The sequence below is a fragment of the Notamacropus eugenii genome, chromosome 5 (genome assembly GCF_028372415.1).
Source record: "Notamacropus eugenii isolate mMacEug1 chromosome 5, mMacEug1.pri_v2, whole genome shotgun sequence".
NCBI classification, from domain to species: Eukaryota; Metazoa; Chordata; class Mammalia; order Diprotodontia; family Macropodidae; genus Notamacropus; species Notamacropus eugenii.
In genome coordinates this window covers 323,848,795-323,863,397 of record NC_092876.1, presented here as the reverse complement: position 1 = coordinate 323,863,397, position 14,603 = coordinate 323,848,795, and the positions used below count along the sequence as shown (strand labels likewise).

General features: G+C 40.6%; 1 protein-coding gene across 6 annotated transcripts in view; it reads left to right on the top strand.

Moving 5' to 3' along the window:
- ARHGEF4 (Rho guanine nucleotide exchange factor 4) overlaps window positions 1–14,603 on the top strand; it is a 501,611-nt gene that overhangs the window by 466,693 nt on the left and 20,315 nt on the right. For all 6 annotated transcript variants that reach the window (XM_072613489.1, XM_072613487.1, XM_072613486.1 and 3 more), the window contains one exon: window positions 8,906–9,085. In XM_072613489.1, coding sequence (XP_072469590.1) covers window positions 8,906–9,085 — 180 coding nt within the window. The remainder of the gene's footprint in view (window positions 1–8,905; window positions 9,086–14,603) is intronic.

Sequence of the window (14,603 nt, the reverse complement as noted above, 5' to 3'; positions counted from 1 at the left end):
GAGATGACTGGGCCCTTTCTCTACAGGAGCTGCTTCCCCAGATGATGAATGTAAGGGCTGCACTACAGGAAGGCTGGTGGTTTAGGGGACACTGATCTTCCCAATGCTTGTAGGCTCAGGTTCTTAAGCTTTCTCCACCAAGGTCTAAAGAAAGATAGTGGGCAAGGTGGTGGTTTGAATTTCCTGGCACATTGCTGCTTCCTCTCTGTCCCTCAGGGTACCATACTACTTCAGCTAGGCTGATCCACCTGCCCAGTGAGTGACGGTTGGCAATTGGTAGGTAGGTATAGTAGGTCCCTTCTGTACTGGCATTGCTTCTCCAGATGATGGTTGTGAGGGCCAAGCTAAAGGCAGGACTGATGGACAGGAGGAGGGTGAGAATGCTGCCATTCCAAAGACTCTTGTGCACATGTCCTTATACTCCCATGTTTGGAGAGAACAAATATTATTATTATTTAAATCTCGAGAGATGTTCTGAGTTCTCTCAGATTATAAAATATAATGCTTCTGAAAGGCTCTCTCCAAAATTTGTCAGGCAGCATTTAATAATAATAGATAACTTTACATAGTGTTTTCAGGTTTGCAGATCATGTTACAGATATTATCTTATTTCATCCTTTTAACAGCCCTGAGAAGTAGGTGCCAATATTATCCTCATTTTACAGATAAAGAAACTGAGTCAGGCAGCAGTTAAGTGACTTGTTGAGAGTCACAAAATTAATGTGTCTGAGGTAACATTTGAATTCAGGTCTTCCTGATTCAAAGCCCAGCATCTACCCACTGTTCCACCTAGCTGCCTTCAAGTTAGGTAACTGACCATCCAAAAGCCTTAGAATAAGCTCATCAGGTTCCTTCCCTATGTTCTCCCTTCTTCCCCAAAGGGGCCTGCAGAGAAGCAGGTGCTACGTCAGGACAAGATGACCTTAGGAGATCTGTGCTACAGAAAAGAGCCCCAGCTCACAGAACAGAGCTTCTTGTACTTTCTGCTACCTGGTCCTCTCTGAAAGCACATAGGAAACAGATAATATAAAATTTAGGCAATGTTGATCACTGGTTTTTATCATGGATAAGTGAGGAAGGGTCTTGTACTTTGGATAGAGAGTGGAGATGGGTAAGCCCATCCTCTGCCCTTACAGATGGCATTATTTCTATGCCTTGCTGCAACTCATCCTTGCATTCCATGAGTATCCATATGACACTGAGTCAGGCAATGTCCACACTCAACTTCAACACACACTGGGCATGTTTCCATCTAGATGTATACTGGTAAATGTCTCATGACCAGCACTTACACTGGTTGGGAAGAGGGGGTAGGAATGTGCCCATGACACAGTTTTAAGTTTAATCTGAATTATTAACTTTTTTGCTTGCTTTTTGTTTTGGAGGCAATCAGGGTAAAGTGACTTGCACAAGATCACACAGCTCATAAGTGTCTGAGAATGGATTTGAACTTGGGTCCTCTTGATTTCAGGGCCAGAGCTTTATTCACTGCACCACCTAGCTGCCCCTGAATTATTAACTTTTCATCCATCACTTTCTCAATTCTAAAACTATCAACAAAACAGTAAGTCAAGCCCTGATTTGTAGGGTTTGCTGACTTCTGGGGTATAAATGCTCACACTGAAAATTTAATAATCACCTCTACTTTTTAAGAGCTAGCTTCATCCAGTGTCTGTAACCCTGCCTCTTTTCATTCTGTTCCTTCTTCCTGGGATATTCTCTTTTCTCTGTGTTCTCTTTCTTCTCTCAGCTTCTATCTGTCTCTCAAGCCCCTGCTCAAGTTCCCCTTTCCAAGAAGACTCCCTTGACCCTTCTAGCACACACAACTCTCTCCCTCCTTTGACCTTAATTTTTTCAACAATTCATTTTGACACATAATCATCACATAGCCTCATATTGTATTAAACTTTTATGACACTAACTAGTCTTGTTTTCTCAACAAAATTATATATTCCCTCAAAGGAGGGATTCTGTGTCTTCTATTTCTTTGTCTTTCCCATAACACTATCTTAACCTTGGTTGGGCCTTTTGGATACTCTTTGCCTACCTTTCCTAGTCACTAACTCATATCATAAATATTCATGACTGATGTGAAAAATTAATATTTCATTAGATTATCCCATCACCTAGGCAATTATTAACCACTTACTGTATACCAGACACTATGATAGAGTTAGACCCTGGGGTAAAAATACAAAGAATAGAACAGACTCTTCTCTTAAGCAGTTTACATTCTAATGGGAGACCACAAGTGTATAAAAAAATAGAGAATAAGTACAGCATGATTAGGAATGGATGGCACTAGCGGTTGAAACAGTCAGGAAAGGCTTCATAGAGAAAGTAGTACTTAATATTCATTTTAAAGGAAGAGAAGAATTTTAGAGGCAGGGTGAGGAGAATATATTTTCCACACATTGAAGAAGGCCAGTGTAAATCACAGAGAAGACAGGTGCCTTGCCATGTATGAGGAACAAAGAAAAGGCCAGTTTGCCTGGATGGCAGATGGGAAGTAATGTCCACTGAGTCTGGAAAGCTAAGTAGTGATGAACTTTAAATTGAGGAGTTTGTATTTTATCTTGGAGGTAATGGGGAACTTTATTGTAGTTTGTTGAGTAGGGAAATACGAGGTTAGATTTGGGCTCAGGGAAAATCCCTTTGACAGCTGTGTAGAGGATGCAATGGAGTGGGGAAAGGCTTGAGGCAGGAAGACGAACAAGTTGGAAGGCTACTGCAGAAATCCGGACAAGAGGTGATGAGGGCCTCAGACAAGGCAGTGGCTATGTGAATAAAAAGAAAGAATCAAGTGCAAGAAATGTTGTAGAGGTAGAGATGGCAAGATTGGCAATTGATTGGTTATATGGGTTGAGGAACAGTGAGGAATGAAGAATAATGCTTAAGCTACAAATCTGGGAGACGAGAATTGTAGTGCCTTGAATGAACAGGGAAATTTGGAAAAGGTGTAGGTTGGGGGGCAAATATGAATTCTGTTTTGGATACATTAAGTTTGAGATGCCTCTGGGATATCCTATTTGAAATGTCTAATAGACAGTTGGTGATGCTCAACTAGAGTTTGGGAGATAATGGAGCTGGATTTATAGATTGATGAGTCATGTGAAGGGATGATAACACAACCCATAGCAGCTGATGAACCCACCTAACGAAGAGTAGAGAGAGAGGAAAAGGATGCACAGGCCAGAGCTTTGGGGCACACTTACGGGTAGGGAATGTGATACATAGGATGATCCCACAAAGGAGACTGAGGTGTAGTCACACAAGTACAATAATAAGGACAGTAGTATCTTGGCATAGGTAGGTAGGTAGGTAGAGCATTTATTAAATACTGTACGGATACAAATAAAAGCAAAAAAAATAAATAATCTCTGTTCTCAAGGAACTTTCATTCTAATGAGGAAAGACAATGCAGAAAAGGGGCTGAAAATAGGAGGTGTGATGATGAGATACCCAAGCAGAGTCAGGAGTGGAGCCAGGAGAAAAGTGAGTGGCCTTGGTTATTTCTTAAATGATGGTTCTGGTCAGGAATTCACCAATTGGGGGAGGGGGAAACAGGGGTGAAGAAATCTCCAAAGTGAAAAAAGATTGATGGAATAGAGACAGAAAAGTCCTAGAGAAGAGAGAATAACCAGGAGGAGAGGGTATTTAACAGCTTTGGATACAGTTGTAGGTATAGAAGAAAGAGAAAAGACTATCAGATTTGGCAGTTAAGAGATGATTGGTCATTTTGATGAGAGCAGTTTTGGTTGAGTGATGAGGTGGGTACAAAAAGATCAAAGATGGTTTCTGGAGACTTGATTCAGAGCCAAACTCCAGCCCTAAGTCCTTTAGGAAGCTGAAGAAATTCATATCCTATCACTGGCTTTTGATTTCCCAAATGCATAATGAGTCCATTAATAACTAATAACACTTAATCATTCTCCCTCTCATCTAGTCATTCTGCCACAGAGTCTTTGCTCCCTTCTTAGGTGAATACTATACTTTTCATTTCTTTACCCCAGTTCTCAGAGTGGTCTTTCCCCTTGACTAAAACAACTCCCCAAATGTCAGCAACTGACAACTGGAAAAATCAAGTCGCAAGTATTTACTGATGACTATATTGATTCTCTCTTTCTCTGTTTGTCTGTCTCTCTCTTTGTCTCTCTGTGTCTCTGTCTCTGTGTCTCTATTGCTGTCTCTGTCTGTCTGTCTGTCTATATATATACATATACACACATATATGTGTATGTATGTATATGTGTGTATAAATAATTTCACTGAATCCTCACAACAGCCCTGTGAGGAAAGTAAGACAAGTACTAATATGCCCATTTTACAGGTGGGGGCACTGAGGTTAAGCTCAGGGCCATTAAGTGACCTGCCACAGGCCAAACAGGTAATAATAGGTGGTGACCAAGTCTAGATTCAAATACAAGTCTTCCAATTTGAAGTCCAGTGTTTCACACTATATTAAACAAATATATTCTTCTACTTGACTCTACTGTTTTTCACCATTCCATACTTATGAAATCAATTGTTTTTACCAATCAGTCGATCAACAGTTATTTATTAAGCACCTACTAGATTCCAGGGACTGTACTAAGCAGAAAGTTTCAGTAAAAATTGATTGTAAATTGAGTTCCCCTTGGCTATGAGGGACACAGAAGAAAATAGGGTCCCTGCTCTTGAGAGGTGTTCCTCCCCACCTGTGACTCATAGAGGTGTTCCTCCCCTGTCAGTATCAGCCCCTCCACTTATAAATCATGTGATACCCTGTTTCCTTTCTGTCTGTGTATAAGGGACCTCCTGAAAAAGGTTTTAGTGCTGTTATGCTTATGTATCTTCCATGGTATGTTACCTGGCCTTCACATACACCAACAGCCAGTATTATTAAATGTTTTATGTAAGTGATAGGAATAATGGTGATGATGCAATCCCTGTCCAGATAACCATGCATTCTCTAAATCCCAAGTGGCAGGCGGTTGCTATGAGACTCCCACCTACCATATTGAAGTGTTGTATCTGTTAATCTCTGGTTTAATAGTGTCTAATGTTTTTATCACACTGAAGCTTTCATAAACATCATGGCACCCCTGCGTGGTAGAGGGTATAGATATGAATATGTCTGTTTTAAATGAAGGATCTAAGACCTAGAAGGTTCAAGTCTTCCAGATTGCCCTGGAAGATAGTGGGGAGTATATCAGTCAGTCAGTCATTCACTAACTGAGCATTTACAATGTTTGACACCATGCCAGGCCCTGTAGTGAAAATAAGAGGACAAGACACAATTATGCCCTCAGGGAGCTTATAATCTCCTTAGTGAAAGAGTTAACATGCAAAAAACCAAGAACAGTGAAAGTATCATAGTCAAGTGCTCAATATTAAAACACTAAAAGAGGTCAAAGAATAGGGAATCAAAAGTATAGTTGGGAAGACTTTCCGAAGGAACCAAGACTTGGCTTAGGTCTTAGCTTCTGATTGGAAAAGGGATCATGCAACCCCTGTAGCTTGCTATAGGGTTAGAGGTTAGCTTATTTTTATTTTATCCACTTTCTGACTTCAAGGCTAGATGTCTATCCACTATGTGAAGTGGATAACCTGCTACCTGTGTGACTATAAACCAGTAACTTAACCTCTCTAGGTCTTAATTTTCACATGAGTAAAATGTGGGATTGGAACTAGATCAGGAATTCTTAACCTAGAATCTATGAACTTGTTAAAGATAGATAGATAGATAGACAAACTATACTTCAATACAATTGGTTCCCTCTTTAATCCTAGGTATTTTATTTTATTCATTTTTAAAAATGATTCTGAGAATAGATAGTCTTCACCAGACTGCCAAGAGGGCCCATGGCATTTTTTAAAAAAACTTTAATAACCCCTGGAGAAGATCTCTTTCAGTTCTGAAATCTAGCCTTCCATAAACAAAATTTTTTTATTATAGTTCAAAACTAAACATGGACAAAAATGGACCTGAACCTGCTTATGACTAAGCAAAGGTTCTTGTGCCAAGTTGACATGCTTTTTTTGGTGCTTTATTTACTCCATTTCATTGGAAAGACTAGTGGGCATTTAGGTGGTTGCCTAGAACCTGGAATTCAATCAATAAGATCATTTAAGTACTGACTGATTGTAGAGATAGGTGGACTGGGATTCCTGCCTTCAGATAGGATTATTAACTACAGGTAAGATTATTAACTACGCTTGTGTAGTTGTTGAGAAAAGATACATGAAACAGAGCAACAGAGGACAAAGTTATAGGACAAATGAGCAGTCAAATACATCCCATGCAAAATTATCGTAGAGCTTGAGTGATCAGGCAAGACTTCATGGCAGAGATGGATCTTGGTTGGGTCATGAAGCTTGCCTAGAAATTGAATAGACAGAAAGGATTGGGGAGGGAATTTCCAACAAGAGAAAAGGCAAACATAAATAGAGTGAAGATAGAATGGGCATGTTGTACAAGGGGCAGAGATAAGACTAGTCTGATGGAATAGAAGTGGACAGTATGGAAAGTGCTATCCAAATATTGTCAGTCAGTAGGTAAACATTTATTAAGCTCTTATTATATGCTAGGCACTTTGTTGAGCTCTAGAGATACAAAGATACAGTCCCTGTTGTCACATACACAGAAGGTGTGCCCAGGGGTATTGGATGGGGGTAAAGTGAAGAACAGTTTAGCAGGAACACTTTTTTTTCCCTGGGGAGCCCTGGTAGTGGTGACATCATCATCATCATCATCATCTTCATCATCATCATAGCTAGCTTTGCTAGGCAGGGTGCTATGTGCTTTCAAATTCTTCTCTTATTTGATCTTCACAACAGCCCTGGGAGGCAGGTGCTATTATTATTTCCATTTCATAGGTGAGGAAACTGAGGCAAACAAAAGTTAAGGGACTTGCCTGGCTAGTAGACAGCTAGTAAGTGTCTGAGGCTCAATTGGAATTCAGATCTTCCTGACTCCAGGACCAGCATCATCTGTTCTCTGGGGCTGTTTTGTAAACAGGCAAGTTGCCCATACTGTCAGTTACTTTGTATGGGTTAGCTTTCTATTGGTCAGCTAACTTGTGTGTCCCTTGGCAAAATGAAAGAAATCATTTCCCCATCTTCCTCAGACGTAGGAATCTGGTAGCCTCTACTACATCAGAAAAGGAGAAAATGCAAGTCTTGGAGAGGTGAGGCTAGGAAGCCTTCCCCAGCCAGAGAGGTTTTTAAGAAGCAAACGGCTGTGACTATTCTAGCTCCTATGGAAAGTGTCTGGTAGTGGTTTCCACAGGCAATGAGGTGGGCTGGGGGAGATAGCAGCAACCTATCACAAATGAAAATAAAGCTTGCACACTTGACACACTTGCTCTAATAATAAATGTTCCCATTGAAAATAGTACCGCATGTATCGAAGTTTACTGCATTTTTTGTGTGTTTTTTTTCGTTTGGGTCTGTCTCTTCTTTAACAAGATGACTAATATGATGATATGTTTTGCATGACGGAACATGTATAACCTATATCAAATTGCTTACTGTCTCAGAGAAGGAAGAGGTGAGGGAAGGAGAGAGGCAATATAGAACTCAAAAACGTTTTTAAATGAATGGTAAAAATTGTCTTTATGTTTAACTGGGGAAAATAAAATATGATTCAAAAGGTAGTACCATTTTCTTTTTTTAATCATATATAGGTTATACATGTTCAAAGATATACCTTTTGCTATGGAGAATCATGTTCACTGTGGTTTTGTTTTGTATTTCTATCTTCTGAGTATATTTTGTCTTCATACCTTTGTTCTTCTCAAGGAATTTACTTTTGCTTTTGTGAAGAGAGCTTTTATTGACCCCACCTACCTCCTTGGAGAAATATGAAAAGAGTTTCAATTCAACAAACTTTTGTTGGGTACCCACTGTGCGATCAGTCCTGTGTTCTCTCTCAAAAATAATTGTGCCCACTGTGGTGGTCCACCCCTATAATGTCTACTAAGAGTGGAGGGTGAAACTGATGGATCACTGGAGTCTGAGGGTTCTGACCCCAGTAGGAATAAAACTGATCAGGTGTCTGCCCTGAATCCAGTAACAATATGGTGAGCCACTGGAAATGGGGGGCCACCAGCTTGCCTAAGGAGGGGCCCAAGTCAAAATGGAATGGGTCCAAGTTTCTGTGCTAATCAGTGGTAAGATTGTGCCCATAAGTGACTGCTGCATGTCCAGTTTGACTAAGATACTGAGAACCAGTTTCAAAAAAAAAAAATGAAATAATCTGTGATGTCAGCAAGAACGTTTTTGTTCTGCTGACATAACTTGGAATTGCTCAAGCTATGTAAATCCTGCCCATTTTTCAAGTCTTACCTTAGGTATGAAGGCTCCCTTAACTTTTCCAGCCACCACTGCCTCCTTCTCTGAAATGAAGTCAAAAGCTCTGGGTTCAGATCCTGTTTACCAGTTGGGTGAGCTTGGGCAAGTTACTTAACTTCTATCAGCCTCAAATTCCTCATCTGTGAAATGAGGTGATTGAACTTCAGGGGTGGGGAACCTGCAGCCTCGAGGCCACATGTGGCTCTCTAGGTCCTCAAGTGCTGTACTTGAAAACCTAGAGGTCCACATGTGGCCTCAAGGCCACTGGTTTCCCATCCCTGGACTAGATGTTTTCTGAGATTTCTTCTGTCTCCAAACCTGTAATCCTATGAAATCCTACAGCTCTTAAAATCTGAATTAAAGTTTAGAGCTTAATAATTTTCTTATTGCTTCATGTCCCCACATTATGTCTATCTAGCTGTATCATCAATTCCTCAAGGACAAGAATCATGTCTTATATGTCTTTGTACCCCTCCATTATCCCTAGTAGAGTCTTATACACAGTCGGTACATAATTTCTTGGTTGTTGTTGAGTTTTTACTCATCAGTGTCTTTTTGGATCTGTCCACAGCTTATTAGTGATGGCAGTGTGGTCTATGCTGAGGCACTCTGGGACCATGTCACCATGGACGACCAAGAACTGGGATTCAAAGCTGGAGATGTCATTGAAGTGATGGATGCAACCAACAAAGAGTGGTGGTGGGGGCGGATCCTGGATGGTGAGGGCTGGTTTCCTGCCAGCTTTGTCCGGGTAAGACTTAAACATTTATGTTCACTTGTGACCACTAGCATCTATCTCTTCCCTGGGCTCTGCCAGCATAAATAAGTCAGGGGAGTGATTCCTTCTGTTCTGTTTTCAATATGCAAGAGATAGTCTTCCTTTGTATTTCTGGTCTGAAGTAGCAGACTCTAAGATTTCTCTTTTTTTATGCTACCTGGACTACCAGTGTTACTATCTGGATTTGTCCCATCCAGGATAATCTGCAACAAAATTATAGAAAGTAGATGAAGTTTGTTTCCTGTGCCTCCTCATCTCCCTTTTCAACTATTCTTTCCTAGTGCCCTTATGTTGTCCAATGCGCTCCCCACCTACCCAGGCCTGCCTTGTCTTGTCAAGTGTCCAAAGCTCCTGAATTATCCGTCAGTCATCAAAAAAGTCATTAAATGCTTACTAGTCACTGTGCTAAGTGCTGAATATACGAGAATGAATTGCACTTTAATTCTTCTTCCCTTGCCCAAATCACAATGCCCTTTTTCTCAGGGCCTTGATCTCAGCTATCAGGATGGAAAACCAGATCATAAACTAACACACATCGAAAGGTTTGTGGCTGATAATGGGTAATACATTGCCCTTCTAAGGCAGTTGCATTTAAAATAAGGAACTTGGTTCTACCTCACACCCTTCAGATCAGCAAAGTTGACAAAAAAGGGAAAATGACAAATGCTAGAAGGGCTATGGGAAAAACAGGTTCATTAATGCCCAGTTGGCAGAGCTGTGAATTGGTCTAGCCATTCTGGAAAGTAATTTGGAACTATGCCCAAAAAGCTATTAAAATGGACACACCCTTTGACCTAGCAATACCACATCAAGGTCTGTACCCCCAAAGAGATCAAAGAAGAGGGAAAAGACCCATATGTATAAAAATATTTATTTTTATAAATAAACATAGCAGCTTTTTTTGTGATGGCAAAAAATTGGAAAGCAAGGAGGAGCCCATCAAATGGATAATGTCTGAACAAGTTACATTATATGAATGTGATGAAATGCTGTTGTGCTGGGAGGAATGGTAAAAGAAATGCTTTCAGGGAAATCTGGAAAAACTTGTGTGAACTGAGGCAGAATGAATGCACAAAACTAGGATAACAATTTACACAAGCAAGAACAGTGTAAAAACAAATGACTTTTGAAAGAATTAGGAACATTGATCAATGGCCATTCAAAGACTCAACCATGATTTCCAAGGAACATTATGGAACATTCAGTCTACCTCATGGTGGTGGTGATTGACTCACAGTGTAGAATGAGGTATACATTTTTGGATGTGACAATGTAGGGATTTGTTTTACGTGGCTATCTATGTTTGTAACAGATGTTAGAGGGGTTTTCCCCTTGTGTTCTTAATGAGAGACATGTCAGGAGGCAGGAGAAAGAAAAAGTAGATTTTTCTTTGAAAAATAAAGTATAAGGAGGATCTTGATAACCCAAGGAAATAAGCCTCTAGTAAACATGACTGCTGATGTTTAGTCATCATCTTAAAGGCCAGACAAGAGAGGTATTTGAGGGCAGGTTTTTCCCTATGAGTAACATCGACTCTTTTTCCTCCTTCCCTTCCCTTGAACACAGTACCCTGGAATCTATAATCCTCATTCAAATGGAATTAAATTATTTATTTTTGCCACTGAGCCATGTGTAAATTAAGGTCAAAGAGCCCATATATGTCTGTCCCCATCCAATCTCCATCATCCTTTTGTTCCTGAGACGAAGCAATCTTTCCTCTCCATTTCCTAGTGCAACTTGACTACTGAACCGTTGACAATTGGTATGATTCAGAATCCTGCTGAATCATAGCCCCAAGGCTTTACCTTCCAACATAACTGCACCCCCATTTTAAGTAAACACAATTTGTGTGAGGGAAAATGATGTTCAGTCACTTTCTCCACCGTATCCCTTAGACATCTAGTACTGTCATGTTTGGGCACAGACACTCACAATCCATTGTCTGCTGCTCTTGCTCTTCACTTGAATCCATCTCCCTTTTCAGTGTCTTTACAATGGCCTTCCTAGGGTAATGTCCCATAAATGCTAAGTCTCTCTGTTCCATTAACATTTATCTTCCTTGTGTCTCACTTAGCTAGGATTTTGTTTTGCCATTCTCTAATACATTTTTTCTTGTAATGTTGCATATTGCAGTTATCTGAGTGTCACTAAGAAGGAGGAAGGGAGGAAGGAAGGAAGGAAGGAAAGAAAGGAGGGAGGGAGGAAGATTTTAACAGAAGTGTCCTATGCCCAAATGAAAAATAACCTTGCCTCTAAGTTTGGTGTGTTGAGCAGATGTGGACACAGACACAGACACAGACACAGACACACAGACACACACACAGACACAGACACACACACACACACACACACACCACACACACACACACACACACACAGACACACACACACACACACACACACACACACACCCTCTTGTGACTCTGTGCCAAACCTTCAATTAACTCTATTAAACATGCGTAGTGGGTACTTTCCCTGTAGGAGTAGAGAACATCCTCAACCAATACATCTCCTCCGCAGTTTTTAGTCTTACACGACTGTCCAGAGTAATAAGGTTCAATATAACTTACCCAGAGTCACTGACTCACAGCGGGTACTTGAACTCAAGTGTTCCTGAGGATACCTCTGTGTCTCACAAAGCCTGATACCATCACTTTACAGAAACCATGCTTTGTGAAGGATCATTTGCTTCTCATGCACGTGTGCCTCAGCAGTGGAATCAGCAGTTTCTCTTCATCATCCTCTCACACCCACTCCGTGTTCTCTCTGGCTGTCTTTTCCCTCCATTTCAGCAACAAACTCATTTCTCCCTGGACATTCCTGTTACACAGTTTAGTGTTAGATACTAAATGTATTACCTACCCCCAGAGTGTTTGTATTTCAAAAGAGGAATCTGGACAGGCTGATTCTTAATCCAAAGAAATGACCCTATAGTGACTTTTAAAAAAAATTTTCAAGCCTTGTAACTGGCCAGTGGGGTCCGTGTGTTTGAAAGGGGGTAGAGAGAATCTTCTTGATACCCTCCAAGTCACATGATGAAATCCAAGAATGCTTACTCAATGGCAGATGCAACTGTATGCCCAATGACTGCCCTTAAAATGCCAAGCATTGAAATTCAGCTAATAAACAGCTTTATTGGCACTAGAATGGATGTAATGTTTTCTTCCTGTTTTCACAGAATAACATTGTAGGACTGGGAGTGTAGCACCATTGTCTCTACTCGGCTGCCATCTGCTGGTCATTTATGAGAAAACATCTGGATTTTATAGACTAATTTACCCTAAACTTCTGGGACTATTGGACTAAAACCTGTAGCCTCCCTCCCAACTTGTCTAACTCCATGGCCGATTTTCCCCCGCTGAATCTCCACACACTCTCTAATCCCAAGAGCTCCCCCCCCTTGTCCCTAATACCCAATACTCTCTCTTCCTCCTTTCCTGTTCATATATACCTTACAGTCCTTGGTCTTTTCTCTCCTGTCCTTAGGATCTCTAATTCTAGATCAATGATTTACAGATTTAAGGGGCATTTGTCAGGATTGTTCATAAAGGAACTTTTGAAATTCTCTCTCTAAAAATCTCAAAACAATAGTAGACACATAATTTTAACACTTCTTTAATCAAAAAAATTAGGAATCTATCTTATATAACTCTTTCAGGAAAAGGGACATAAGGTTTGGTGAAATCAAGACAAAAACAATGGGACATTCTACCTCCAAAATGTTTGGTTTTCATTATGCTAGTTCTTTACATTTTCCTTCCTTCACCCTTCCATCCTCCAAAACACAACCCAGGTCCAAGCAGACCGGTTCATCCCAGCACCCCCAGGGCTGAAACTTTAGATCCATCTACACTCCAGTTAGCTAATTCTCTCTTTCTATCAAAAAAAGGCTCTCTGGGAGACCCCCTGTCCCCAAATCCTACTCATCAACATTTTGATGGCTACTGGAACTCCTTTGACCAATCCACAGCTGAAACCAGAAATGAGGCCGAAAATGTAAATTGCTGCCAAAAAAGAAACACGGAAACTTAAAGAGACAGGATTTGAGGTTAGAGGACCTGGCTCTTAGGACCTGTGTGACCCTGGTCAAGTTACTTCTCTCTCAGCCCCATTTTCCTCAATGATGAGATAAAAGTGTTGGACTAAATTACTTCTAAGATTCCTTCCCTCTCCATCCATCATCCTGTGACTTTCGTCCATACTAATACATATCAGATGTCCGGTCCTTCCTGAACTGTGGGGTTTTAATATAAGGGAGGAGGGAAGGGAAAGCAGGAGGAAAGAGTACTAGTGTAAATATTGGGGAGGGGAAAGCAGAGGGAGAGAAAAGACTACAGCAAAGGGGACAGCAGTTTCATAATTTTGCAGAGTTGTGGCCCTGCCAAAAGCCTTAAGTCTGAACACTCTAACCTGTAGGATCAGAGTATGTCTGGATCAGGGTATGTCTCACTATTTGACCCTCCATAGTACCTGTCTACTTCAGTTTAAATAACTTTAAACTCTGTCCTAACCTTATGTCACAGCCTCTCTGGAACTGGTGCCTCTTCCTACCTGTAAACTCCTTGAGGGAGTTTTTTGACTCTTGTTGTATCCTTAGAGCTTAGAGCACAGTGTCTGGTACATAGTAAGCTCTTAAGAAATGTTTATTGATTTATTGATTGACTGATTACCCTGATCATAATCTCGAATGGGACCAGAGTCACCTCTAGTCAGGGAAATATGAGAATTACCTCCAGGTCTGGCCCTATGCATGGGCAGAATAGGTGGCTGCCTACATGGCATGATAGTAGGGAGTATTTTAAAAGGTCTCCAACCCCAAAATATTTTTCCCACAAACCTGCCACAGTATCTGAAATTCTGCTGTTAGCCTTTCACTATACTCCCATAGAGGGGTGATCCATTAGTGAACATTAGAATAGAGGCGTATAACGCATTAATAGTTAGTTATCAACTAACAGAGAACAGGACCCTATAAGATGATTTGGAAAGATGTACAGGAGGAGTGTCAATTCTATTCAACTCACTTTGCAAATAAGTCTGTACTGAAGATAAAGTCATAGTTACATTTGGAGCTGGGCAGGCATTGCTCCTTTAGGGGATGCTCTAGTTTAAGTTAAAAGTCCTTCTCCCCATCTCCCCACCACGAATGATGGATTAAGAACAATATTCACTGTTTTTCCAGAAATGTTGGCTTCCAAAGCAATAGTGTTCACTTTTTTAATTAATTTTTTTTAGCTTTATGGATAACTTTTGCTTTAGCACCATGGTCATTTCCCAATATACCATCCTTCCCCCATCCTAGGTAAACATTCTAACCATATTCCAAGTCCGTATCTCCCCTGCCTCTCTTCTGAAAGAGGGAAAATGCTTGTTTTGTTCTCTGCCTTTCAGATAGTCAGTATGTCATCAGAATACAGCTGTTCTTTAATTTTGGTTTTATTTACATTACTGCATTAACTGTGTATCTAGTTCTCCAGGTGTAGCACCAACA